This window comes from Engystomops pustulosus, chromosome 5 (assembly GCF_040894005.1).
Source record: "Engystomops pustulosus chromosome 5, aEngPut4.maternal, whole genome shotgun sequence".
Lineage (NCBI taxonomy): Eukaryota > Metazoa > Chordata > Amphibia > Anura > Leptodactylidae > Engystomops > Engystomops pustulosus.
The window spans coordinates 29159093-29185581 of record NC_092415.1 but is presented as its reverse complement, the minus strand read 5'-3'; the positions used below and the strand labels follow the sequence as shown (position 1 = coordinate 29185581).

Sequence of the window (26489 nt, the reverse complement as noted above, 5' to 3'; positions counted from 1 at the left end):
TGTCGTGTTGGGAATAATATGTAAGGATCCCATAGTGCAGTATATTATAAATCAGGAGGAGGGAAGCAAAACTATTTATTTGTATTTTATATATTAGTCCTGTGGGCGGTCCTACCAAGGATGTAACCGCCTTCTCAGTATCAATGTGGAAAATAGCTGTCAATCATTGGGTAAAACCTAACTATAGTCTAAGAATAAGCATGGATTTAGGGAAGATCTGTTACCAAGTCAAACAACAATTTTAAAGATATAAACCTTACATTTTATTTCATCTTGCCAAGGGGGTGTTAACCTTTTATTTTTATACAGCAAAAACATATAAACTTCCAGGGGTCATATCTTAAGATATCATAAAATTAGACATCATTTAAGGCTGCCTCTGCTGTGTGCATAAATGACGCTATTAAGGGATTGTTAAAACATGTCATGGGATGTGCTAACAACGGACGGCAGGGTAAAAATGAGGTAATTTGTGATGGGAAAAACTTCTCTCCAAAAAGTTTAACAGTGCATGACACAGCTATTGTCTAAAAAGCTAAAAAAAACACTCAGAGTAACATGCACTGAAAAGTTTGAAAAACATGTCTATTCAGAAATTGTCGCTAGTGTCGGGTGAGCAGGAGGAAGTGAAGGCTGTGCTGTAAATGAAGGAAGAAAACTGCCGTAGTCAACAATGAAATCCCAGATGTTTAATCATCAACACTTGTCCTTATGAATAAACATCTGGATATGTATGTAAAATGCTGAGGTTTCCAAAGTTCTATGAGTTTTGCTCTCATGGGTAACTCTTCTCAGCACTTGATGCTAAATATATACCAGGCCGCCAACTCTTATGTAGTATCGATAGTCCTAATATCTTTATAATGGGAAAAGACTCCATATGGACCCCATGGCTACCAGGACGGTGAGATAAGTGGACCCGATGTGCGGACCCGACGGATTGCAGAATTGTCGGCCAAACAGCAAATCTGTCAAATGAACGCCACTAGCTACTTGTCATGGCTAGGATTGGCCAGGGGAACCCTTAACTCATACCTAACCCCAACCCCTTTTTTACCTATTACTATAGCACATGCTGTATAATACCCTTTTCTGCAGCTGCCCTGCTTATAATGCCTCTTTTCCTGCAGTAGTAACCCTTCTAATGCCTATTTTCATAATGTGTTCCCATTTTAATGATCCTTTCCAAAAGTAGCCTTCCTAAATAGTCCCCCATTTCCTACAGCAGCACCACTTATAATGCGACACGTCCCTTATCAGCAAGCCTCCCAATTTCCTGATATTAACTATCCCCCTTTTCCCAGAAGTTGTCCTCCTGGTTGTGTCTGAAGCCAGAAGGCGTGATGACATCATTACTCCTGCCACCTCCCGAGCCACACACTCTGCGCACACCCAGGGTAGGTGAGAGAAGAGACAGGTTTGGAACTTTTTCAGAGTTCTTCTGCCTCCCAGGACCAGGCATTCGATGGCTTGGACCCGGCGGTTGTGCAGTTAAATTAATTAAAAATTTCTACCAGGGTCCATGAAATAAAATGTTCATAAACAAGGGAGTAAGTACCAGCTAATGGGGCTCCTTACTTTATGAATGGTGTACTAATCTGGAGAACTTTCTCTGGTGACGGTGGTGATGCACGATGGGCGGCATGGAAGCCTCATCATTGAACAAATAATTTATTTACTGGATCTATGAATCCATATAATTAATATAAAATATATAAATATATACTGAAGATTCTTACCACAAAGTTTGTTCTGGAACACAGACGTGAGTGTTTCAATCTGGCTGAAATTGGCCACCAAGAAAACATGTTCCTCGTGTGGTTCACTGCCAATGGATTTCAAGGTTTGCATGTCCACCCGGCCCACCCCGATGGCAAAGATCAAAATTCCAGAATTTCTTGCTTTTGCAGAAATTTCAGCAACAGGATCCTGGGGTCTTCCGTCTGTCACAATCATGGCAATCCTTGGTACGTACATGTCTGCAGGACGTGCACCCTCAGACTCTGAAAACGCAATGTTCATGGCATACTGCAGTGCCAGTCCGGTCATGGTGCCCGTGGCAAGGTGCATCATTCTCTTGACGGCGCGTTCAATGTCTGACTTCTTTTTGTATGTTTTCAAGGAAAATTCATTTTTGACTGTACTGCCATATTGTATTAAGCCCACCCTAGTAGTGTCCTGGCCAATGTCGAGAAATTTTAACATAGTGATGAGAAATTCTTTGACTTTTTCAAAATCATATGGACGGACACTTCTGGAACTGTCAATGATGAAGACTAGGTCAAGCGGCTTGCTTTGGCAGGCTTCTCCTGTAGAGGAAGACAAATCAGATCAAACACTATTAAAAGAGATAACATCCAGGAACGGAGAACAATCTATTCATCTATTCATTGCTTGGTACTTCTACAGGTTGGCTCACCTACTGTTACAAGAGGAGGACAACTCAATGGCCTATGTCTGATTTTAATTTGCCAAATAATTACCTTGAAAGGGAACCTTCTTACCCATCTTAACCTTAGAAACGTAACAAATTAAAATCAATTCATAACAGTTTATGGTCTAGTACCTATCTTGCATTGGTGCTCAACGGCTTCAAGTAACACAAAACGGATCTGATTCAGGATCGCTGGTACAAGTTCTTCATGAATCTGGTGCTCCCTGCACAAACATTTTTATGATGCACCTAACACATGGGTGGCGTGCGATACAATTCTGGCAGACTTTACATCAAATCTGGCAACGCCCCCTAATTTGTGTTGCGTGATGCCTTGTGCAGCAGCGCCACAAAAGAATTGTGGCGCGGACACTTCTAAAGTACCTGTGCATGCAAAGTCCGACAAAAAACTGGCGCAAGCACCTTAGTAAATGTGCCCCAATATGTGTACAATGGTGCACATCCTTGATTCTTTACTGTCAGGTTGGATGACGAGGCCCCCTGAAACTGCGGACCCCATAGCGGTTACTATGGCTGCTACCACTATAGTTCACCCCCCCTTCCTTTTCAGTGAATCACCCGTGACTGGAGTGTTCCTTTAACACAAAATCTACCACCAGGATCAAGGATTTTAAACCAAACACATTTACATGCTGGTGTGTGCCCCCTGGTAGGATCCACTCTTATTTTTGCTTCTTATGCCCTTTAAATATTATGCAAATGAACCTGAGTGGCTCCAGGCTCTATAGATGTTAATTGATCCTGGAGACCCTCAGACTCATTTGCATAATTTGTAAAGCAATTTTTTTGTATAAACAAGGGCATATGAAGCTAAAAGAAGAGCGGATCCTGTCAGAAGGGGCACACACTAGTATGTAAATGCGCTTTGCTTACAATCCTTCATCCTGGTGGTAGATGCTTTTTAAAGGATGCAATCAGGGGCGTAACTACAGTGGTAGCAGCCATAGCAACCGCTATGGGGCCCACAGTGTCAGGGTGCCCCAGCATCCAACCTGACACACTAAAGAGTGGAGGATGTGCATCATTATATCCATATTATGCTGCACTTTGTACATCATAATATGTATATAACATATATGTGATGTATATATGTTGTATGTGTATACGGTTTATGGCGTCTGCATATACTGTATGTGTGTATATATGCTGTGTGTTTGCATATGTCACTGTATGTGTGTGTATGCTCTATATGAGTGTGCATAAGTGTATAAATGTGTGATTGTAACTTGCATGTGTGTGTATACAAATATGTATAATTTTTAACTGGGAAGGGGGTCCTAAGCCGAAGCTTGTTATGGGGCCCTGCCACTCCTAGTTACGCCACTGGATGCAATGAGTTGGAGTTGAAGGGGTGGTGAAAATTCCCTATTAAATTGAGGGACAACCCCTTTACTGGCGGCCATGCTGGTTGTGACCCAGATTTACAGTTGCCTTTACCTACTATTGCATTTATTAATATTATAACCAATTTCATGGAAATGCCCTTTAATTCTCCTACATATTATCCCATTCAATGGATAATGATATTATACGCAGAATGGATCTGTAATGCCCTCATTTGCATATACGCCAGCTGTAGCAATTACCACAAACCACATAAATAAACTTTCCAGATAAACTCTTTATTTTTGGAGCTTATTAAAAATTATAAAAGAAATGATTGCTCCGCACAGAAGAGATTATGACCAATTATAAAGCATTATGAGAGTTATTTGTGATGAGACTCGGCTAGAAATTCTGCTTTTATGGATAGGAGTCTCTGGGGTAAAATAAAGTGAAATGTTCTTGTGGGAAGACGGCAGGGATGTACCGGCACGTGAAAGCGATGCACGAAGCCAAGAAACGTATGAAGGGTGGACATGTCCAAAAGATCAGGGCATGATGGGGGTTGTAGTTTCCTAATATTCCTGCTATAAAACCTATGGGTGCAATGTAATTGAAGGCAGAGCAGTCACACCACAATAGTAATACTAATGATAAAAGGCGTAATATCAGGCTCCTCCAATAAGTAGATTATGTCATCATTTTTGTAAAATTGAAACCGTATGCCGCACCGCCACGAAATGGATGAGGTTTCTCTTGGCTTTTCGGAGTTAGCTCCCTTTAGCCAACTTCTCAACAATCCTCTCTCACCAGAATCAATTAAATACGACTAAATTCTCAGGTGTCCCTGACTTGAGGCCAAATACTGGCGGCCATATTGGCCATGGGTAATAGCAACGGGTTATGCGTTCAGTCATCAAACTCAAGACTACATGCTGTGCACCTGGATTCACATGTATAGTATGTGTCCATCATGTATTAGTATGAGCAGGGGCAGGAGATAAATATTATATGCAGGGGGGGATTAAGACCCATGGGCCCTGGGCTGTATGAAGATTGTAGGCCTTATTGTAAGTCTAATTTTTATAAAGCCATTTACTTCCTTCATATGGTACTAAAATGAAACCAAAACTTGGAAGAGGAGGAGGTTCCTTCTGTCCACTATTACTGTATTTTTCAGACTATAATACACACCATCCATAAATGCCTGCTAAAACGTCTAGGTTCACATATAAGGCGCACTGGATTATAAGGCGCACCTGATTATAAGGATGAATGACCAGCAGGTGGAAGACCTGTGCACAGTTCAAGGCAGCTGTTGTCTGCAAGTAGGGTTCATATATAAGGCGCACTGGACTATAAGGCGCTTCTTTGATTTCTGAGAAAATCAAAGGATTTTTTGTGCACTTTATAATCCGAAAAATATGGTAGTTCTGCTGTTTAAGGACCTCTGGAGGACCTTCCAAGGTCCTGGATGTACCCTTATATAAGTATGTGTTGAGAGTATAAGGATTTCAATGCAGGAGATCCTTCTCTTTATTATCTCTACAGTATCAAACTTGGTGATAGGTTTAGATGGTCATGGGTTCCCTAGAAGCCTTGGGAGACCCAAATTGCCTATATTATAATATGCTACTGATGTATATGGGGCTAAAACTCAGAATATAGGAAAAAAGTGTCCATCTTAGGGGGTACAAAGGTAGAAGTTGCACTTGCACCATGGTGTCTCAGGAGTCCATAATTGGCAACTATTTTAGAGTGGTCTTCTGCACACATGGTTTATTTAGAAAACTTTTGGGTCAAACCTTTTCAAAGTGTGTCCCTTCACTTCACAATCTTATTGGTAACTTGATTGGCACATGATGTAGAGGCCGATTGGCCCATAATGCATCAGACACAATTGCTTTGAGCACCCTAAGTGGTGGTATGTAGCCTGTTCTCTCAGATAGGTTGTTGAAAAATGTTAAAGGGAAGCGTGACCTCAACAAAATGCTCCTATGATTTCCAGGGGACAATAAAGTCACTGCTTTACCATTTAGGGTGGAGCTGGCCATTAGTGAAGGGGTAGGTCTTCCCAGTCATCACTTTGCCTGGGGATCTGCCACTGAATTCCCACATCACATGGTCCACAAGATCCTCCCACCAAGTCCAAAAGATTGGTCTACTCTTTTATGACTCCGGGAGGTCTTCCATGATCCAGGAGTCTTCCTGATGTTTCAGGAGAATTGACAAACATGGAGAGGTCCAAATTACTCCATATAAAAAGGCCTTGGTAGAATAAATGGCCCATGCTAGGAGGGGAACATGTTACAGATTATAAATTGGGGCCCAGGAGCCTTCAATACATGTCTGGCCTCCATATTGTCTATGTTGAGATGTACTGTACATAACTTACAATGCTGCTTCATAAGAATAGAAAATTAGTTCTTAGAGAGGAGAGGGATACCCTGCTATTTTAACCCTTTATAGAGAGTTGTTTTGTTGTATTTTCCACAATGGCTTGCAGAGTAAATCTCTGACGATACAAGTATGTTGGCCGACGTATAACAAATCAGATCAGTCGTAAACTGTTGGAATGTAAAAGTCCTCATGACACGTTCCCATTTGCATTGGTTTGTTAATTTGGACACATAACTGTGACATATTTGCCAGGGCAATGACGCTTTTTATAAATCTGCCCCATGGAGGCCCCCAGTGAGCTGCCTTCAAACTCGATAATTGATTATAAATTTTAAACTTGAGAACAAAAACAGAATCTGGGTTGAAATTACACAATTATAAGGCAGATTCATAAAATTGTCTATAAGTATATCTTTTGTTTGTTGCCCCTGGCCTAGGTCACTCATGGCTTCCATGGTGTATTCTTCCATAGTTGTAATAGCATTCAGTATTAGTGGGGTTAAAATGCCGGAGACTGGTTACCATGGTCATACTTGGTCAAAGTGGGGAGCTGAGAACCATCATTGCAGATTTTAAAGGTAATCTACCACATGGATGCGGGGCTTCTAAACCAAGTACACTTACAGGCTGGCATGTGCCTCCTGAGAAAGGATCGGATCTTCTTTCTGTTTCTTATAGCTTCGCTTTTGAGAAAAATGTCTTTTAAATGTATGTAAATGAGCCTTAGGGGCTTCTTTCTACATCACAGGAGTCCCTCCTGGCTCTGTTGTCTGCTAATTATTCACACCTCTCCTGATTGGAGAAGCCCTGTTTCAGGAGGCACACGCCAAAGTGTAAGTGTATAGAAACCCTTCATCCATGTAGTAGATTTCCTTTAAAAGTCTGGGGGATAATCAGGACAAAGCATAAGGAGATGTAAGAATAAAACTGATGCAGATACAATGCTGACACAAACGGACTTAAAATTGGAAATGACAGGTAGCATACAAACACCTTCGACCCGGTGACTGCATGGTTTAACTGGGCATTGTTAGGTGTGTTGTCTCATAAGTGGGTGTGTTTAATGTGGAAAGGGGTGTGGCCTGGCCCGGAAAATTACACCAGACACATGGCGTACATCTCTATGTTCCTAGTTTATACAACTGTAAACTCTCCAAGGCCTTGTACCTTATAGCTTTATATGCAATTTATAGAGACAGGGGAGTAACTGCAGGGGTGGCAGGCATAGAAGCTGCTATGTGGTCTGCAGTGTCAGGGGGCCCGGCCATCCGACCTGACACACTAAAGAATGGAGGATGTGCATTATTATACAAATATTATGCTACACATTGTATAGAATAATATGTAAATATAAGATATATAATCTTCCACAGTACACAGCATGAATCGGCAGCTCAGATACAAAAAGTCAGGGGACGGGAGGGGGCAGTAGTACGACAGAACTAGGAATGTCTCATCTGTCCTTGCTGCCGTCTACTTCCCCCATGATATTTGCAGCTACTTTGCTCTGGGAAAAGAAGACTGCCAGTGACTATATACATATGTGTGTGTATAAATGTATGGATGTGCTCTTTATGTGTGTGTATATGTGATGTGTACATGCTCTATACTTGTATGTATATGTGATGTGTAATGTGTTTATGGGGTTGTCCGAGACTTATTTAAAAACAAAAAGGTGGCTGGGAGGGGGCTGCTTAAAAAAATAAAGATGTACGTAATTTTTGGTGCCCTCCGGGTGCCCCAAGATGCTATTGCTCCGCGTGCCATGTAGACAAACAAGGCCGCGGGAGTAGTGCTGGATTCAGCATGGACCTGACAAACATCCGTCTCACATATACAATGCTGTAAATAGGCACGGGTGGGCGTGGCTGGCTACGGCCGGCGGGAAGATGAGTCCAGCACTGCTCCCTCGGCCATGGTACATGGCGCGCGGACTGGAGCGGCGCGGTAATTACATCTTTATTTTTTTAAGAAGCCCCATCCAGACAAAATTTTTTTGGTCTCTGTGACAATTGGATTTTAAACCTCTTGGGTTGTCATAAGAACCAGGATTAACAAAATATCTTAATTGTAGACACCTTTGATAACTGTTACAGCTGATCATTGTAGCCTGTGAGTAAAGTACAGTAAATTACCAACATCTAGAGGTCCGTTTGTAACTAGGGGCCGTCTGTAAGTCGGGTGTTCTTAATTAGGGGACCGCCTGTATATACTGTATGTGTGTATAAGATGTGTATATACACTGTGTGTTTGTATTAAATGTGTATATAATACATGTATAAGTGTATAAATGTATATATGAGTGCATAACTGTGTGCGTATGTATGTATAAATATATGTGTAAAACCGTATATACATATGGACTTAAAGTGTATAAATGTGCTTGATCGTATAAACATGTATGAGTTTACAAATATCTCTATTTTATTTTAAGGGAATGGGGGCCCCATTCAGAAGTTTGCTATGGGGCCCTGCCTCTCCTAGTTACAACCCCGTATACAGGTGGTCAACGTAATTCATGATTAACACAACCCTTATTTTTTAGGGCGGTCTTGCTTGGATATGCTCAGTGCATTCACATGTGGTATCCTGACATATGCGTTCTGACTTACGCTGGAAGTGTAAGCGTCTGTGTTAACATTGGTACACAGCTGCTTACACTACAGCAATGAAGAAAAACGCTTTCAAAATTGGAAAACGCATAGTAACATGAAAACGTGTGTGTCAGGACGCCACGTGTGGATGCACACTTTATGTTCCCGGGATGCAATGAGTATTGAAGGCTCACAGTACACAAAGGCTCCAGGAATAACAGCAGGGGCGCTTATCACTATGTGTCCAGTGCTTTTCCTTTCTCAATGAACTGCTGGAACATGGTCATCTCTCAGTAAGAAGAAAGGAAAGGCTGCGGTCCAGGAAAGACACTTCCGCAGGATAATTATTTAAGTCCATAGAGCAATCACTCATGAATGTGACGTGTGACTCTTATCTTTCTTTCCTAGGAGGATATCATACCAAAAAGAGACCTTTAATGAAGACCTAATGACTAGCCAAAGCTATAAAAGATCTCTGCACTTTCTCAAGATAACACGACTTGGAAGCTTAAGAATGTCCACCCTGGAAGAACAGTTTTTTCTTTTTGTTTAATAGATTCCAAAATTCCTCACTGGTTATATGTACAAAGATTGGAACTCTCAGCTCTAAATCCTCTGCACAAGCTTAGGGCTAATTCAGACAACATTTTATTTACATCATATTTTATGGATCTAATTAGACATCAGGGTCAGTGTTATCTATATAGAAGTCATTGTACAGGGATGGGGAGGAGATAAGCTGTGACATCATTTATTGTCAGTAGTGATGTAATGATGGGTCAGTGTTATCTATATAGAGGTCATTGTACAGGGAGGAGGAGGAGATAAGCTGTGACATCATCTATTGTCAGTAGTGATGTAATGATGGGTCAGTGTTATCTATATAGAGGTCATTGTACAGGGAGGGGAGGAGATAAGCTGTGACATCATCTATTGTCAGTAGTGATGTAATGATGGGTCAGTGTTATCTATATAGAGGTCATTGTACAGGGAGGGGAGGAGATAAGCTGTGACATCATCTATTGTCAGTAGTGATGTAATGATGGGTCAGTGTTATCTATATAGAGGTCATTGTACAGGGAGGGGAGGAGATAAGCTGTGACATCATCTATTGTCAGTAGTGATGTAATGATGGGTCAGTGTTATCTATATAGAGGTCATTGTACAGGGAGGGGAGGAGATAAGCTGTGACATTATCTATTGTCAGTAGTGATGTAATGATGGGTCAGTGTTATCTATATAGAGGTCATTGTACAGGGAGGAGGAGGAGATAAGCTGTGACATCATCTATTGTCAGTAGTGATGTAATGATGGGTCAGTGTTATCTATACAGAGGTCATTGTACAGGGATGGGGAGGAGATAAGCTGTGACATCATCTATTGTCAGTAGTGATGTAATGATGGGTCAGTGTTATCTATATAGAGGTCATTGTACAGGGAGGGGGAGGAGATAAGCTGTGACATTATCTATTGTCAGTAGTGATGTAATGATGGGTCAGTGTTATCTATATAGAGGACATTGTACAGGGAGGGGGAGGAGATAAGCTGTGACATCATCTATTGTCAGTAGTGATGTAATGATGGGTCAGTGTTATCTATATAGAGGTCATTGTACAGGGAGGGCAGGAGATAAGCTGTGACATCATCTATTGTCAGTAGTGATGTAATGATGGGTCAGTGTTATCTATATAGAGGTCATTGTACAGGGAGGGGAGGAGATAAGCTGTGACATCATCTATTGTCAGTAGTGATGTAATGATGGGTCAGTGTTACCTATATAGAGGTCATTGTACAGGGAGGGCAGGAGATAAGCTGTGACATCATCTATTGTCAGTAGTGATGTATTGATGGGTCAGTGTTATCTATATAGAGGACATTGTACAGGGAGGGGGAGGAGATAAGCTGTGACATCATCTATTGTCACTAGTGATGTAATGATGGGTCAGTGTTATCTATATAGAGGTCATTGTACAGGGAGGGCAGGAGATAAGCTGTGACATCATCTATTGTCAGTAGTGATGTAATGATGGGTCAGTGTTATCTATATAGAGGTCATTGTACAGGGAGGGGAGGAGATAAGCTGTGACATCATCTATTGTCAGTAGTGATGTAATGATGGGTCAGTGTTACCTATATAGAGGTCATTGTACAGGGAGGGCAGGAGATAAGCTGTGACATCATCTATTGTCAGTAGTGATGTAATGATGGGTCAGTGTTATCTATATAGAGGTCATTGTACAGGGAGGGGAGGAGATAAGCTGTGACATCATCTATTGTCAGTAGTGATGTAATGAAGGGTCAGTGTTATCTATATAGAGGTCATTGTACAGGGAGGGGAGGAGATAAGCTGTGACATTATCTATTGTCAGTAGTGATGTAATGATGGGTCAGTGTTATCTATATAGAGGACATTGTACAGGGAGGGGGAGGAGATAAGCTGTGACATCATCTATTGTCAGTAGTGATGTAATGATGGGTCAGTGTTATCTATATAGAGGACATTGTACAGGGAGGGGGAGGAGATAAGCTGTGACATCATCTATTGTCAGTAGTGATGTAATGATGGGTCAGTGTTACCTATATAGAGGTCATTGTACAGGGAGGGCAGGAGATAAGCTGTGACATCATCTATTGTCAGTAGTGATGTAATGATGGGTCAGTGTTATCTATATAGAGGTCATTATACAGGGAGGGGGAGGAGATAAGCTGTGACATCATCTATTGTCAGTAGTGATTTAATGATGGGTCAGTGTTATCTATATAGAGGTCATTGTACAGAGAGGGGGAGGAGATAAGCTGTGACATCATCTATTGTCAGTAGTGATTTAATGATGGGTCAGTGTTATCTATATAGAGGTTATTGTACAGGGAGAGGGAGGAGATAAGCTGTGACATCATCTATTGTCATTAGTGATGTAATGATGGGTCAGTGTTATCTATATAGAGGTCATTGTACAGGGAGGGGGAGGGGATAAGCTGTGACATCATCTATTGTCAGTAGTGATGTAATGATGGGTCAGTGTTTTCTATATAGAGGTCATTGTACAGGGAGGAGGAGGAGATAAGCTGTGACATCATCTATTGTCAGTAGTGATGTAATGATGGGTCAGTGTTATCTATATAGAGGTCATTGTACAGGGAGGGGGAGGAGATAAGCTGTGACATCATCTATTGTCAGTAGTGATGTAATGATTGGTCAGTGTTATCTATATAGAGGTCATTGTACAGGGAGGGGAGGAGATAAGCTGTGACATTATCTATTGTCAGTAGTGATGTAATGATGGGTCAGTGTTATCTATATAGAGGTCATTGTACAGAGAGGGGGAGGAGATAAGCTGTGACATCATCTATTGTCAGTAGTGATGTAATGATGGGTCAGTGTTACCTATATAGAGGTCATTGTACAGGGAGGGCAGGAGATAAGCTGTGACATCATCTATTGTCAGTAGTGATTTAATGATGGGGCAGTGTTACCTATATAGAGGTCATTGTACAGGGAGGGGGAGGAGATAAGCTGTGACATTATCTATTGTCAGTAGTGATGTAATGATGGGTCAGTGTTATCTATAAAGAGGTCATTGTACAGGGAGGGGGAGGAGATAAGCTGTGACATCATCTATTGTCAGTAGTGATGTAATGATGGGTCAGTGTTATCTATATAGAGGTCATTGTACAGGGAGGGGGAGGAGAAAAGCTGTGACATCATCTATTGTCAGTAGTGATGTAATGATGGGTCAGTGTTATCTATATAGAGGTCATTGTACAGGGAGGAGAAGGAGATAAGCTGTGACATCATCTATTGTCAGTAGTGATGTAATGATGGGTCAGTGTTATCTATATAGAGGTCATTGTACAGGTAGGGGAAGGAGATAAGCTGTGACATAATCTATTGTCAGTAGTGATGTAATGATGGGCCAGTGTTATCTATATAGAGGTCATTGTACAGGGAGGGGAGGAGATAAGCTGTGACATTATCTATTGTCAGTAGTGATGTAATGATGGGTCAGTGTTTTCTATATAGAGGTCATTGTACAGGAGGGGGAGGAGATAAGCTGTGACATTATCTATTGTCAGTAGTGATGTAATGATGGGTCAGTGTTTTCTATATAGAGGTCATTGTACAGGGAGGGGGAGGAGATAAGCTGTGACATCATCTATTGTCAGTAGTGATGTAATGATTGGTCAGTGTTATCTATATAGAGGTCATTGTACAGGGAGGGGAGGAGATAAGCTGTGACATTATCTATTGTCAGTAGTGATGTAATGATGGGTCAGTGTTATCTATATAGAGGTCATTGTACAGAGAGGGGGAGGAGATAAGCTGTGACATCATCTATTGTCAGTAGTGATGTAATGATGGGTCAGTGTTACCTATATAGAGGTCATTGTACAGGGAGGGCAGGAGATAAGCTGTGACATCATCTATTGTCAGTAGTGATTTAATGATGGGGCAGTGTTACCTATATAGAGGTCATTGTACAGGGAGGGGGAGGAGATAAGCTGTGACATCATCTATTGTCAGTAGTGATGTAATGATGGGTCAGTGTTATCTATATAGAGGTCATTGTACAGGGAGGGGGAGGAGATAAGCTGTGACATCATCTATTGTCAGTAGTGATGTAATGATGGGTCAGTGTTATCTATATAGAGGTCATTGTACAGGGAGGGGGAGGAGAAAAGCTGTGACATCATCTATTGTCAGTAGTGATGTAATGATGGGTCAGTGTTATCTATATAGAGGTCATTGTACAGGGAGGAGAAGGAGATAAGCTGTGACTTCATCTATTGTCAGTAGTGATGTAATGATGGGTCAGTGTTATCTATATAGAGGTCATTGTACAGGGAGGGGAGGAGATAAGCTGTGACATTATCTATTGTCAGTAGTGATGTAATGATGGGTCAGTGTTTTCTATATAGAGGTCATTGTACAGGAGGGGGAGGAGATAAGCTGTGACATCATCTATTGTCAGTAGTGATGTAATGATGGGTCAGTGTTTTCTATATAGAGGTCATTGTACAGGAGGGGGAGGAGATAAGCTGTGACATCATCTATTGTCAGTAGTGATGTAATGATAGGCCAGTGGTGTTCTCTATATCTCAAAATTACTATATATATGATATCATGCAAAATACATGACATTTTAGTTTATCTCTTCATTTCTATAAATGTTTCATTTTCAGCAGTGGAATAAAGTATATTTTCCACATACAAATTATATATAGGAATACAAAGTTAGTCAATAAAAATACTATATAAATAACGCAATAATTCTACACTATCCCGCAATATACAGTCTGATTTTCCTATTCATTACACTGGAGTATTATGTCTCTTAGTCTATTTCTAGGATTTATAGACGACTCCAAAGTCAATAGGATGTGCTGCCCCTCTATGGTGTATTTTGGCAAAGGGTAAAGTTTGCTTGAAGTCTAGGGAAATTGTCAGTCTGCTAGGAATTCAGAAAGGATTTCTTAGTTATTATTTAATCAGGGGATTACACATAAAAATCCAGTATTTGAAGCATCTGCTGCTACTGTTTTGTTCACATCCCATTTAGCCATGTTAGATTATATCAGGAAAGAAATTATAGCTGCTTTCAAACCAATCCTAAGATGACTTCCAGGTCACATCGCCTTAATGCAGCTATGTGTTAGGCTACATTCACACTGCCGTATGGGGGATGTATATACGGGCGACGTATATATACAGCCGATATACGTCCCCCATAGATGGAAATGGGCACACGGCGTCCAACGGGAGCGGTAAGGTGCAGCACACGTTCACATGTCCTATCTTTCTCCGGAATACGGCGTTGTGCGCCATATATTCCTATGGAGAGGGGCAGGAGTGAGTGGCGCTTTCCCCTACCTCCTCCCCCCGTGCTACGGTACGGCGGGCAACGGCAGTGTGAATATAGCCTTACACTGTCACAGTGCTGGCCCCATGACCTGCTGGTCTATCACTGGCCTTACCGCTGACTGCTACAAACACATAACTGACAGTCGGCATGTAATGATGTACTATTAGCAGAAATTTACATAATAAACCACTACCAGTATGTTGTTAAGCAGCTAAACACCTTCCAGATCAGGTTTCTTTCATGAACCAATATGGTGGTATCATCCGGAAAATCAACTATGAAGTCAAGGAGGGGGAGATTGTAACACTGAAGTCAAGCTCTCTATTTCTCAGAAACCCCCGTCCCTGCAATGTATGGTCCTGCATCCAGAGACATCACTAGACAGATCTGCTGAAGTCCGATACATGACGTCAATCACAGAGGAGGCATTCAAAGTTCCCCACCTTGGCTAAAGTGTTATAATCTTCTCCTCATTGACTTTATACAACCAATTTACATCTCACTTTAAAGTTGATATTTTTGGATGATGCCATCACCAAAGTCCATGAAAGAAACAAAAGCTAAAATGTGTCACAGTGCTTGACAATATACTGGTAGTTGTTTAATAGGCCAATTGATGATAACGGGTTCCCTTTAAGGTCACTGTTAAAGGAATCTGTCAGCAGTTTTTAAGGGAAACTGTCATCAGGAGCCCTTTTTCTGGCTCCCTCATGTCCCCCTAGAGCAGTGATGGCGAACCTTTTAGAGCCTGTGTGCCCAAATTTCAACCAAAAGCCACTTATTTATTGTAAAGTGCCAGCACAGCAATTTAAGCAGTAATTTATTTCTCCTTGTTCTTTGACAACTTTCAATCGTTCAGCCTCCTAAAGACACCAACGCAGTTGAAAGGAGGAGGGCAAATTTGCCTATCATTGTAGGAAGATTCTTTGAGTCCTGTCTGGTGAACTTGATGTTGGGGTGATGGTCTGGGTGCCCACAGAAAGGGCTCAGAGTGCCGCCTCTGGAACCCGTGCCATAGGTTCGCCACCACTGGTCTAGAGAATAGCGTGCAGATTGTCACAGAGTTTTTATAGTAAAACTGGCTTTTTCTGAGAAAAAGATAAGTTAGATCAAAGTTTACCTTTTACTATAAAAACTCTTTAGCAATTTGTACACTATTCTCTATGGCAGAAAAAGGACTCCTGATGACAGGTTCCCTTTAACCGCAGCAAGTGTTAGGTATTGTACCCGGAGATCTGTGTAACCATACCTTTGTGTGGGTTTTTGGTAGCAGCAGGACTGTAAAAAATGCATTCATATTCCAGGATTGTAGCGGGACTTGGAGCACTTAGGTGCACTGTTGAGTGATATCCTTTCACAAACTCAGCAGGATTCTGGTTAGATATTACAGCAGGGGGCAGGGAGCAGAAGTCTCATAGAAATCAATGGAGTGCAGGAGGTCTATTCGGTATGCAGTCAGGCACTCCATTCTGGGAATGGGAGCACAGATCCCCAGCAATCAGACATTTTTCCCTTGTTCATTTCAGGCATTAGCCAGAAAGAGAAAATTGTAGCAATATGGAAACTACCCAGATTGTGCCCCCAGGACTTTGGCTCTTCTCCCAAGGCAGAAAAATTATTTTAGAATAAGACTACATAGAATTATTTTCCAATCTGTAAATATGGAAATTATATTATGGATCAAGACTTTTTTCAATGTCGTTTATATTTTCATTTTTTTATTTCCGAGCACTGAAACACTTGTTCAGAAAATGACCTACTCCTCAAATAACGTTGTATTGTGAAAGTATGTTATCTTAATTTAATGTAGCAATCTCTCATTTTCTATGCCCTTATATTGGAATATTGAGGACGCTGGCACTTCCTGTTCTATAAAGATCAATTTTCGGAAGTCATTATCACAGGCAGGATTACAATCAAACACAGCTGTCGGCAATAGTTGTAAACATTTTTACGTGTATAAGTTATCCAATTACTTACTTAATACTTTAGCTTGAATTTCTTCTTCTGTTTGTCTGCTTGATTGTCTTTTTTGTAGCGCCTCTGCTGCCAGAATGAGTAGTGAAAGCAGGATGCACACATGTGGAAGGCCCATATCTGCAAAAAGAGACAAAAAGTAAAAGCATCTTACAGACACCACGTCCTGAAATGACATATACTGTATATAAGGGGTCCAGCAGTGTCATTATGGGATGATCATAGGAAGCCCACTGGCTCCACTTCCCCCCCTTTGCTCTGGTGATCAGAAATATTCGGGTAACACGTTGGGAAAACGCGAATCGGGCCCTTAGTAAATGACCCCCATTGTGTGTGGGTGGAGTAATCAGGGCCCTCACTGTCAATCACTGTGTGTGGGCGGAGTAATCAGGGCTCTCACTGTCAAACACGGTGTGTGGGCAAGATAATGAGGACTCTCGCTGTCAATCACTGTGTGGAGGGCAAGGTAGTCAGGACTCTCACTGTCAATCACTGTGTGTGGGCGGAGTAATCAGGACTCTCACTGTCAATCACTGTGTGTGGGCAGAGTATTCAGGACTCTCACTGTCAAACACAGTGTGTGGGCGAGGTAATGAGGACTCTCCCTGTCAATCACTGTGTGCAGGTGTAGTAATCAGGACTCTCACTGTCAAATTCTGTGTGTGAGGGTGGTATGCAGGACTCTCACTATCAATCACTGTGTGCAGGGCAAGGTAACAGTGCATAAGTGGGGTAATCAGGACTCTCACTGTCATAACTGTGCATGGGTGGGCGGAGTAATCAGGACTCTCACTGTCAATCATGGTGTGTGGGCGGAGTAATCAGGACTCTCCCTGTCACCTTAGTAGAGAAGAGACCGGAAGAAGGAGCTACTGAGCAATTTTCCTAAACTTAACAAAACTTTCTGTGCTGCCATCTGTTGGAGTCATTATTGCTACAAGATTCTACCAGACCTGAAGCTATAATGAGAGGGAAGGAGACTTATGTGCCCCCGATAAAATACAAGTAAAAAATAGTCTTCTGCTAATTTACACTATACAAAGTCTAAATGTGAAGATATTTATGGGAATGTTCTTCAGACTCTGATGACTTAGATAAATGCTTTGTCTTGGAATGACTTAAAGGAAAAACCTCCTGAGATTTAAAGAAATCAACATTTGTCTATTTTAATGGTCCTATTAAAACAGGAGTTCTCTGCGCCTTGGACACTTTAACTAGAATCAACCTTGGCCGGGGAAGTTTTTCCTGAATTATTTGGCAAGATGGTGTTTCCAAGTACATGGCGTTGCAATAAATCCACGAGGAGTGGGAACAAAATTGCACTTTCAGTACAGTGTCTGCAGACATTAAGCTCTGGAGGCATCTGATGAAGGTGCGGCTGATGTTTGTGGGGATTCTGAAGACCAAGTTACTTCTAATGTGACGTCTGATCACGATTTGGTACAACTGGAACAACCTTTCGCTCATCAGCTGGTTTCAGCATTAGGCTCGGGCACATGGATTGGATTTCTTACTTTCCTTCTGTGATTCATAAATGAAAAATGAGATCTACATATGTCTATCCTCAAAGATTCAAGTCAGCACCTTGTGGACCTGCGGGGCCTGGATTTTGTCTGCATGTCTATTAATATATTTGATGTTATAATGTAAAGTTTCCGTCAGGAGGAGGTGATGATTGCTTCCTATTAGGTTCTTTACTGTTGGGTTGTAAAGAAAGCGGAGACATTGCTACTATGTAAGTGCGGGAAGAAATTAGACATCATCAGTGAAAAAAACTTGAGCACTAAAGTATTTAGAGGAATTTTCCAGAAAGACTCCAGTTGGAGCTGTGCCCAGTAGGAGTTTTCCGGGCAGTGAGTCACCTACTCACACCATAGGATGTCACTTCCTCTATCCAAGTGATTTCCCACGATTCACGGGGGACCATTCATTGGCCAAAATTGGCCCCTTTGAAAATACTGTCCAGACACAAACATCGAAGACCAGAAGTACCAAAACACCATTGGAGCCAGAGCAGGGCAAGTACAGGAAGTCCTCGGGTTACGTACATGATAGGTTCTGTAGGTTAGTTGAATTCGTATGTAAGTCGGAACCGTATACTTTATCATTGCAACCCCAGCTAAATTTTTTTGGGGTCTCTGTGACCATTGGATTTTAAAAATGTTGGATTGTCATAAGAACCAGGATTAACAATAAAGCTTAATTGCAGACACCTGTGATAACAGTTATAGCTGTTTATTGTAGCGTAAGGCTGAAGTACAGAAAATTACCAAAATCCAGTGGTCCGTTTGTAACTAGGGGTCATCTGTAAATCGGGTGTTCTTAAGTAGGGGACCGTCTGTGTACGTTCAACATTATTTTCAACCTCTGCACTTACCCCCTCTGGGTTTTACATAAATCCTGGAAAACCACTTTGGATTCTAAAAACTTTGAATAAATCAATAGTACAAGGAAAATTCGAAACTTTGGGGAAGGTTTATCACTGCTTCTATGCCTGTTTTCAGCAATAAATGCAAATTTCTGCGGAGTGCAGGAATTTACTATTTTAACAGCGACTACGCCACCACCACTCCCTGTGACCATAAAGGGGCGTGGCCGGCTGAGTGGGCGGGCACTTGGAATCCCCCACGTGCATGCGTAACTTTGAAAAACCTTTTGCAGGTTTTTTTTCGAAAAATTCCGCCAGTTCAGTATTGGCGTCCCTTTTATTTTTCTAATCAGAAGATAAATTGTCTGAATTAGAATCTTTCTGAAGTTATCAGACTCTTTCCTTCTTCCCTTATTCCAAAACTGTCATTCACTCTCCAGAATCTGTCTTGGCTTAGCAACACAGACAGCAGCTCATGGAGATATTAGTTTACACCAGTGTCTATGGAGAAGGAAGGAGTGCTCAGAAACTGAGTGAGAGAGAAGAGACACAGACAGATGGAAGTTTCTCATGGGACAACCCTCCTCCTGTATGTTTATTAGCAGCTCTGCTACTGTACCTCATGTATATAATCAACTTTATTTTATGGGTAAATCATTTTTATTGAAAATACTGTGCATTGAAAAACAACATGCGCATCATAGGCGCTGATATTATTGACAAGTTTCAGATAAAAGTAACAATCTGTATGAAACAGAACATCATGAGCGCACAGTTTATAAGCGTATCTTGGTATGTAATGAACAAATGAAAAAGGAAATGGTAATAGAAGTGAAGGGGTGACAAGGACTAAGGAAAGAACATCGGGGTAACACATAAGCGAATCGGGAAAGGTAAAGAGGGCTAGGTAAATCAAATTAAATTTTATGTTAATCAAATGCAAGTGCTCTGTTGGGGAGTCACTAGAGCCCCACCAGTTCCGGAGTTTCTGGCAGTTACACGACCCCTGCAAGAACTTGCTGTTTATAAACATACAAATAAAGTTGATTGTATATATTAAGTACCGGAGCAGAGCATATTAAACATATCGGGGCACATTTACTTACCCGTCCAATCGCGATCCCCGCCGTGCATTGTCCGACGAGGATTCGGAGCTGCCACAATTCACTAAGATCGTGCGCTCAATTTCCTGCATGTGTCGCTTCCCCCACTGAGGTCCGCCAGAGTTCACCTTCTTTTTCCGCGGTGCATGTAAGTGCTGATCTTGGGATACAATTTGCTTTTTAAATTCCGCTGTTTGTCTGAATCAGTCGGGTTGTCCAACGTCCACGCCACCCGATCGCATGCTGGTGCCGATGCGCCACAATCCGATCCCGTGCGCCAAAAACCAGGGGGAAATTCAGGGCAAAATGGAAAACAATTGTGAAACCCGATGAAAATGTGGACCCTTAATAAATGTGCCCCATCATCTACATTCGGTTAATGGTTATGACTGAAGAAATTTAATGATAGATTTTCTTTCATAAAATCTTCACCTGACCTGAACCAAAACTGTCAAATCACTGGTAGCGTCTGTGCACATGATGAGTGACATTATTTCTTTCCTTTAGATGTCTTGTTTTCTGTATATTGGAGTTGGTATTGGAGACTATCTGCTGTGATGTCTCCCATACACTGCTCATCTACATCTCCCTCTTCACAGGTGTCTAATGTGATGAGGTGCAAAGGATGCATGACAACCAGGCCCAAGAGCTTTAGGGACCACATAAGGTATCCCTTTACATACAAAGAGATCAGTACTATAAATGGGGCCAGGTAGAGATTTTGCAATAGGACCCAACAGATATAAGGTACACCTCTCATTAGAAGGATAATCTAGAATATCACATGATTATAGAGGTACTGCGAGGTATAGAGAGGTTAATGCAAAAGTCTTAATAATTCTATCAATTACTTGGGTTAAAAAGTAAAAAAGCTGCGGTTTGCCCCGAGACAGAGAGGCGCTGTTCTCGAAAACGCGTTAGTGCAAGCTTCTTTTTTTTTCTCATTTCCCTATCCGTACCTACAGTGATGTCACTGGAACCTCCAGCACATTGTGCACTGAAGCCACCAGCCGGGGCTTCCGCACTTGCCTACTTTTTTCCTCATCCGCCAAAAAGAACAAGCATTAGTATATAATATAGGATACATGAACTAGGAGCCCACTAGTTCCTTCTACCACTTCATCTCCAGAGCTCACACTTCTTAAGAATATATCCCTCTTATGTCCAAGACATCGATAATCAGGGTTAGTTGTTCATTAATTCCTACACAATGACTTATAGGTAGGTTGTTTCAGTCAGCACAGGTATTAATTTATTTTATTTACTAGTTCCTTTATGGGAGATGTTCAAAATAGTCAAACCCTTTGATAACCAATGGGAAGGAAGTTGATGCCCCTTCACCCAATAGTATTTGTACATTTGGATAAAATGAGATTCAGTGATTGCAAAATACAAAGGAGGGAATACATTATTGCTCCGGCGCCCAAAAATTACAAAAAAAATGGTCTGAAATACCTCCTGACATATTTATGAAGACTTTGAGACCATTTTTTGGCCGTTTTCCGACTCCATCCTAAAAAGGGGGCGTGGCCTTGCGGTAAGGGATGTGCTTTAGTAGAAAGTGGACATGGTCATATGGAAGTTAATCCATGCGCCAAAAAATTAAGGAGGGTGCACCAAAATGTGGTGCACAGTTTAAACCTGCTTAAAGTAGGTCTAAAAGAAGAATTCCATAGTCTTATACGGTGAAAGATTCATTATCACAAGGATAAATCTGGTGCCGCACAAGACTAGTGGTGACAGTTGTGCACTGTCCGAGCCTGGGACGCATCAATCAATCCCCTCCCCCCGTCCCAAATGTCTGAGCCTTACACCAGGGGCTTGGTCCATGCCTTCAGCTGAGTAAATACAAGATGGTGTTGATGCTGGGGATGTGGCAGGGGGATAGTTACATGTGTTTACCATGATAATAGGCAAATATTCCAATATAGCAGGAGTCTGAGAGTCGTCTTAGCTCTCAGGAAAATAAAGGCTTAAAGGAGTTTTCCGCTTTTAGCTAGCAATTAATTGACACTCTTTGTGTAATGATAAGACTGGGGAAAAACAAAAATGTTTTGTGCTTCCTGGAGCTTTACACCTGATTCTGGGTATTTTTGTGCTGTTGATTCTGAGAATCCTTTCCCTTTCTCTCTAGCAGCTGCAGTGTATGAGATGTTGAGCGTTTCCATTGAGTACAATGGAAGAACGGTACCATGGATGATGGGATACACATATGATGGCGGATTACTGCTGGAGCATCCAGCACAATTGTCTAAGAACATCTCATCACCCGAAATCACAGAAACCAGGTTTTAGTGACCTGATGGAAAATCTCTACAGTCTACAGCCTCAAAATATGACATGCATTTCATGTAGCACAATATTGAGTGACCGCTAGTTTGAGCAGCAATATGACATTTATTAATTAGTGGATATTAATTTCGAAATTTTCCTTACTTCAATATTGAGTGAACACTAGTTTGAGCAGCGTATACTATGTAAGTGCCAGATTTCCAAAAGTAGAGCTGATAGGGGGAAACAGGTGTCTTTTCCAAAATCATGGCCCCAAAGATACTTGAATACAGTTCCAACTTTGAAGGCCCCAAAATGAGTGTTTCCCATTGTACGTTATACTATTTTCCAATATACTTTCTGTATCTATTTCTCACAGTTTTCTAGATCTCTGCTTGCTGTCATCCTATAGGAAGCTTCATTGTTTACATCCTGTAAACACCAGTCCTGGGTAATGTCACTCTTACATGAAAAACACACAGCTTTGATTACTCTCTGTGATATAATGAGCCTCACACCTATGTGACATTAAATGACCAGGGGTATAACAAGCTGTGCACCTGTGTGACATTACATGATCAGGGATATATACCGAGCTGTGTACCTGTGGGACATCACATAACCAGGGATATAATGGGCCAAACACCTGTGTGACATCACATAACCAGGGATATAACGAGCAGTGAAACCTCCTGCTCCTTCACAGAGATCACAGCCTGGTGAGCTCACATCAGTGTGAGGGAGGAGCTGTACAGGAGCACAAAGGTGGGGGCTGAGAGCTGAGCAGCACAGACAAGTCACATGTTGTTTTTTTAAATGTATTCAAACCAAAGCCCAACCCCTGGGACTACACAAAGGATTCTGACAGGGTGCAAGGTAAATTATAACACACAATTATATAGTAATGCAAATGCTTAGAGAAAACAGAACGACATATTTGCACTGCTGGTGTGATGGGCTTCTGTAACCTGTCTTTAGTGAAAATGAGGTCCCTGGTGACCTTTAAGAGGTAAATGCAGACAATCTGGATCTCCCCTTCGCTAGTAGATATACATTACTGCGACTTCACTTACAACAAGATGTAATCTAAAGCTCCCCGGTTGAGTTTTGCTTTAGCTCGCACTCCATATGGCAAATCCTTCATAGACCCAGGTCCAAACTAAACAATGAGCCGGACAAGAGGGACTTAGTGATCCTTCTAGTGAATGCACTCGCTGTTTACATGATGGTCCTATGTGGGAAGCTGCGGTTACATGTGCACAGCCGCTGTCATCCTACCACTGTTCACTGCATGGAAGAGTAATGGAAAATGTTTTTTTCCTGTAGGCGGATTCAGGTGGAGAAATGCCAAAGCTTCTCCTATCCCTCTCCAACCCCCCCCCCCCCCCCACCATTTACTCACTTGTAACCAGGAGTAAAACTCTGACTGTAATAGCAACTATTGGCAGCATCTTATATAGAGATCTGGGGCTCATCTCCATCCAAGAAACACACATGTGTGATATCTGACACAATAATGTACACTCTGGATACAATGTATACAGATCTTATAGACCGTCATGGAGCTTTGTATGGCAAAGTCTGTTATATAGGATGCATCTGGACCTGTGGGTCTCAAGTAGAGGGAGGATAATGGAGCCAGGACTACAGTAAATATCACCAACGCTCCATAGCAGATTATCTTACTAATGCAATGACTTTAGGTCATAGTTCAATATTGTGTATAGGACAATACAATTTTACAGAATTCTAAAGCTGCAAAAAGTATTTTCTAAAAATTTACATTGCTTAATTTTACATAAAACAGGATGAAATATGCTGCAAATCCATCAGGCTTTATTGTCATTAATAAGAGAGAAAAATCCATAGTCCTAAAGTGTAAAACACCTTAAAGGGGTTGTCCGGCCACTTGATATTGATTATCTGTCTCTAGGATAGGTCATTGTTATCAAACTGGTGGGGTCCCAAAAACAGCATCTCCACAGTTTAGCATTTCATAGTCATTGTCACAGCTCAGCTTCCATACCAGTAACATGGACAGAAACGTCTACTTACTCCATCCGGTGGGAAGCTCTATGCTGGTGGCAGCTGATCTGTAAGTGCACCACGTTTCAGCCACCATTCTGATTTTAAGGAGTGTAAAAATGGTGGAAAACCTTTGAAAAATGTACTTTGCTAAATGTGAATTGCCACAAAACTGTTTCTTGCAGCAGCATGTGGTACAGTGATTTACAGGTGCTACATTGTTACCATCCCAGCAAAACATATGTTGCTTGTTCCTGATTGCAAACATTTAGGTCCAAACGCATACGTGATAGGGAGAAGCTCCTCCCTGCTATGAGTAAATTGGGTGAATGCAGTCTTAAGCTCTTTCCTAAGCGAAACTGTCACCAGGAATGTGATATTTAGCTGGTGACAGGTTCCAATAGCCTATGCCAAGCTGATTTTTGTAATATGCCCATATCATTTAAGTACTTTATAAAACTTTATTTCACATTACCTGGCTCACTGCCAGCAGTGTGTGACCAGTCCTGGGGGAAGAGGCACAGGCTGCTTCAAAATTATTAACGTGTGACATAAGAACTGAAATGTCACATGTATAAACTGGGAAAGCACCAACATCTTGTCAGAAAAGTAATATATGAAAATATAAAATTTTGGAAATGACTTTTACACCAATGATAGAAGTATAAACTATTCATGCTGCAGTCTATGTGCCCCTTATATGCCCATTATCACTGGGAAATGGAACCAAAAAGTAACTCCTCGTCTGATGTAATATACATGATATAATACAGATGTAGCAGAGCTGAAGTAGCGCAGTTAACATAATACATTAGTGTCAACTTTAGTCTTCAGTAAAACCACAACTACAACTGTGCAAATGACAGACTCCACACTGCTACATCTGGTCAATACAAAACTATTATTTCAGCTTTGACATTGTTGCACTTCTTTCCTCAATGGTGTTCAGCCTGTAGTTCTTAGTTCTTGTGAACCTGCAAATCCCAAACATAAGGGCAGTGATCTACAAGCTACAGACCCCCCTCTATAATAATTATGGTATAGATCACACCTATTGATTGCAATTTGCCAATATTTCTGCACAGTTTCTAGCATCTACCCCTGGACACTGCAGAAATTTCTCCATTTAGTCTCAGCTACAGCCCACAGGACGAACTCCACACACATAACCGCACACGGAATAGAGCACAGTGCGCATTGGGTGCGTTTGTGAGTTCCATGAAACGCATGGAGCAAAGCACAACAATCTCAGGAACTTACCTGCTCCTGGGGAAGAAGGAAAGTCTGGCAGAGCAGCTCCTGACACATCCACAGCCGTCTACATCCAGTAACCACAAAAAGCAAGTATTGCCCCCCTTGGGAAGAGACAGGAGGCATGGAAAGACCCGCCCCTGCTCTGCCCCGGGCACAGCTCAGCCTGACAGAGCACAGGACATGCCAAGGGTCCAGGATCTCACTGCTACTCCTTCCAGGATAACTTTCTCCAGAGCTGGGGAGAAGCCCTGCCTGCAGGACCTGGAGGAGATCCCTGCTGTGTCCTTACATCAGGATCTGCTGGATGGAGGAGAGGAGGGCTGACTGTTACACTGTTACATCTGTGTGTGTGATACATTGTTACTACTAGTGATTACTTATAGGATCTGCTGGATGGAGGAGAGGAGGGCTGACTGTTACACTGTTACATCTGTGTGTGTGATACATTGTTACTACTACTGATTACTTATAGGATCTGCTGGATGGAGGAGAGGAGGGATGACTGTTACACTGTTACATCTGTGTGTGTGATACATTGTTACTACTAGTGATTACTTATAGGATCTGCTGGATGGAGGAGAGGAGGGATGACTGTTACACTGTTACATCTGTGTGTGTGATACATTGTTACTACTAGTGATTATTTATAGGATCTGCTGGATGGAGGAGAGGAGGGCTGACTGTTACACTGTTACATCTGTGTGTGTGATACATTGTTACTACTAGTGATTACTTATAGGATCTAATGGATGGAGGAGAGGAGGGCTGACTTGTTACTTTACATGCTTTGTGTGTGATACATTGTTACTTCCAGTGATTACTTATAGGATCTAATGGATGGAGGAGAGGAGGGTTGAC

General features: G+C 41.7%; 1 protein-coding gene across 1 annotated transcript in view; it reads right to left on the bottom strand.

Annotated features, from left to right (window-relative positions):
* The window catches only part of MATN2 (matrilin 2), a 77362-nt gene extending 51416 nt beyond the window's left edge, over positions 1–25946 (bottom strand). The window contains exons 1-3 of the mRNA XM_072151474.1: positions 25638–25946; positions 16614–16730; positions 1740–2309 (exon numbers count right to left, since the gene is read on the bottom strand). Coding sequence (XP_072007575.1) covers positions 1740–2309; positions 16614–16728 — 685 coding nt within the window. The 5' untranslated portion in view covers positions 16729–16730; positions 25638–25946. The remainder of the gene's footprint in view (positions 1–1739; positions 2310–16613; positions 16731–25637) is intronic.
* Between the last annotated feature and the right edge of the window lie 543 nt (positions 25947–26489).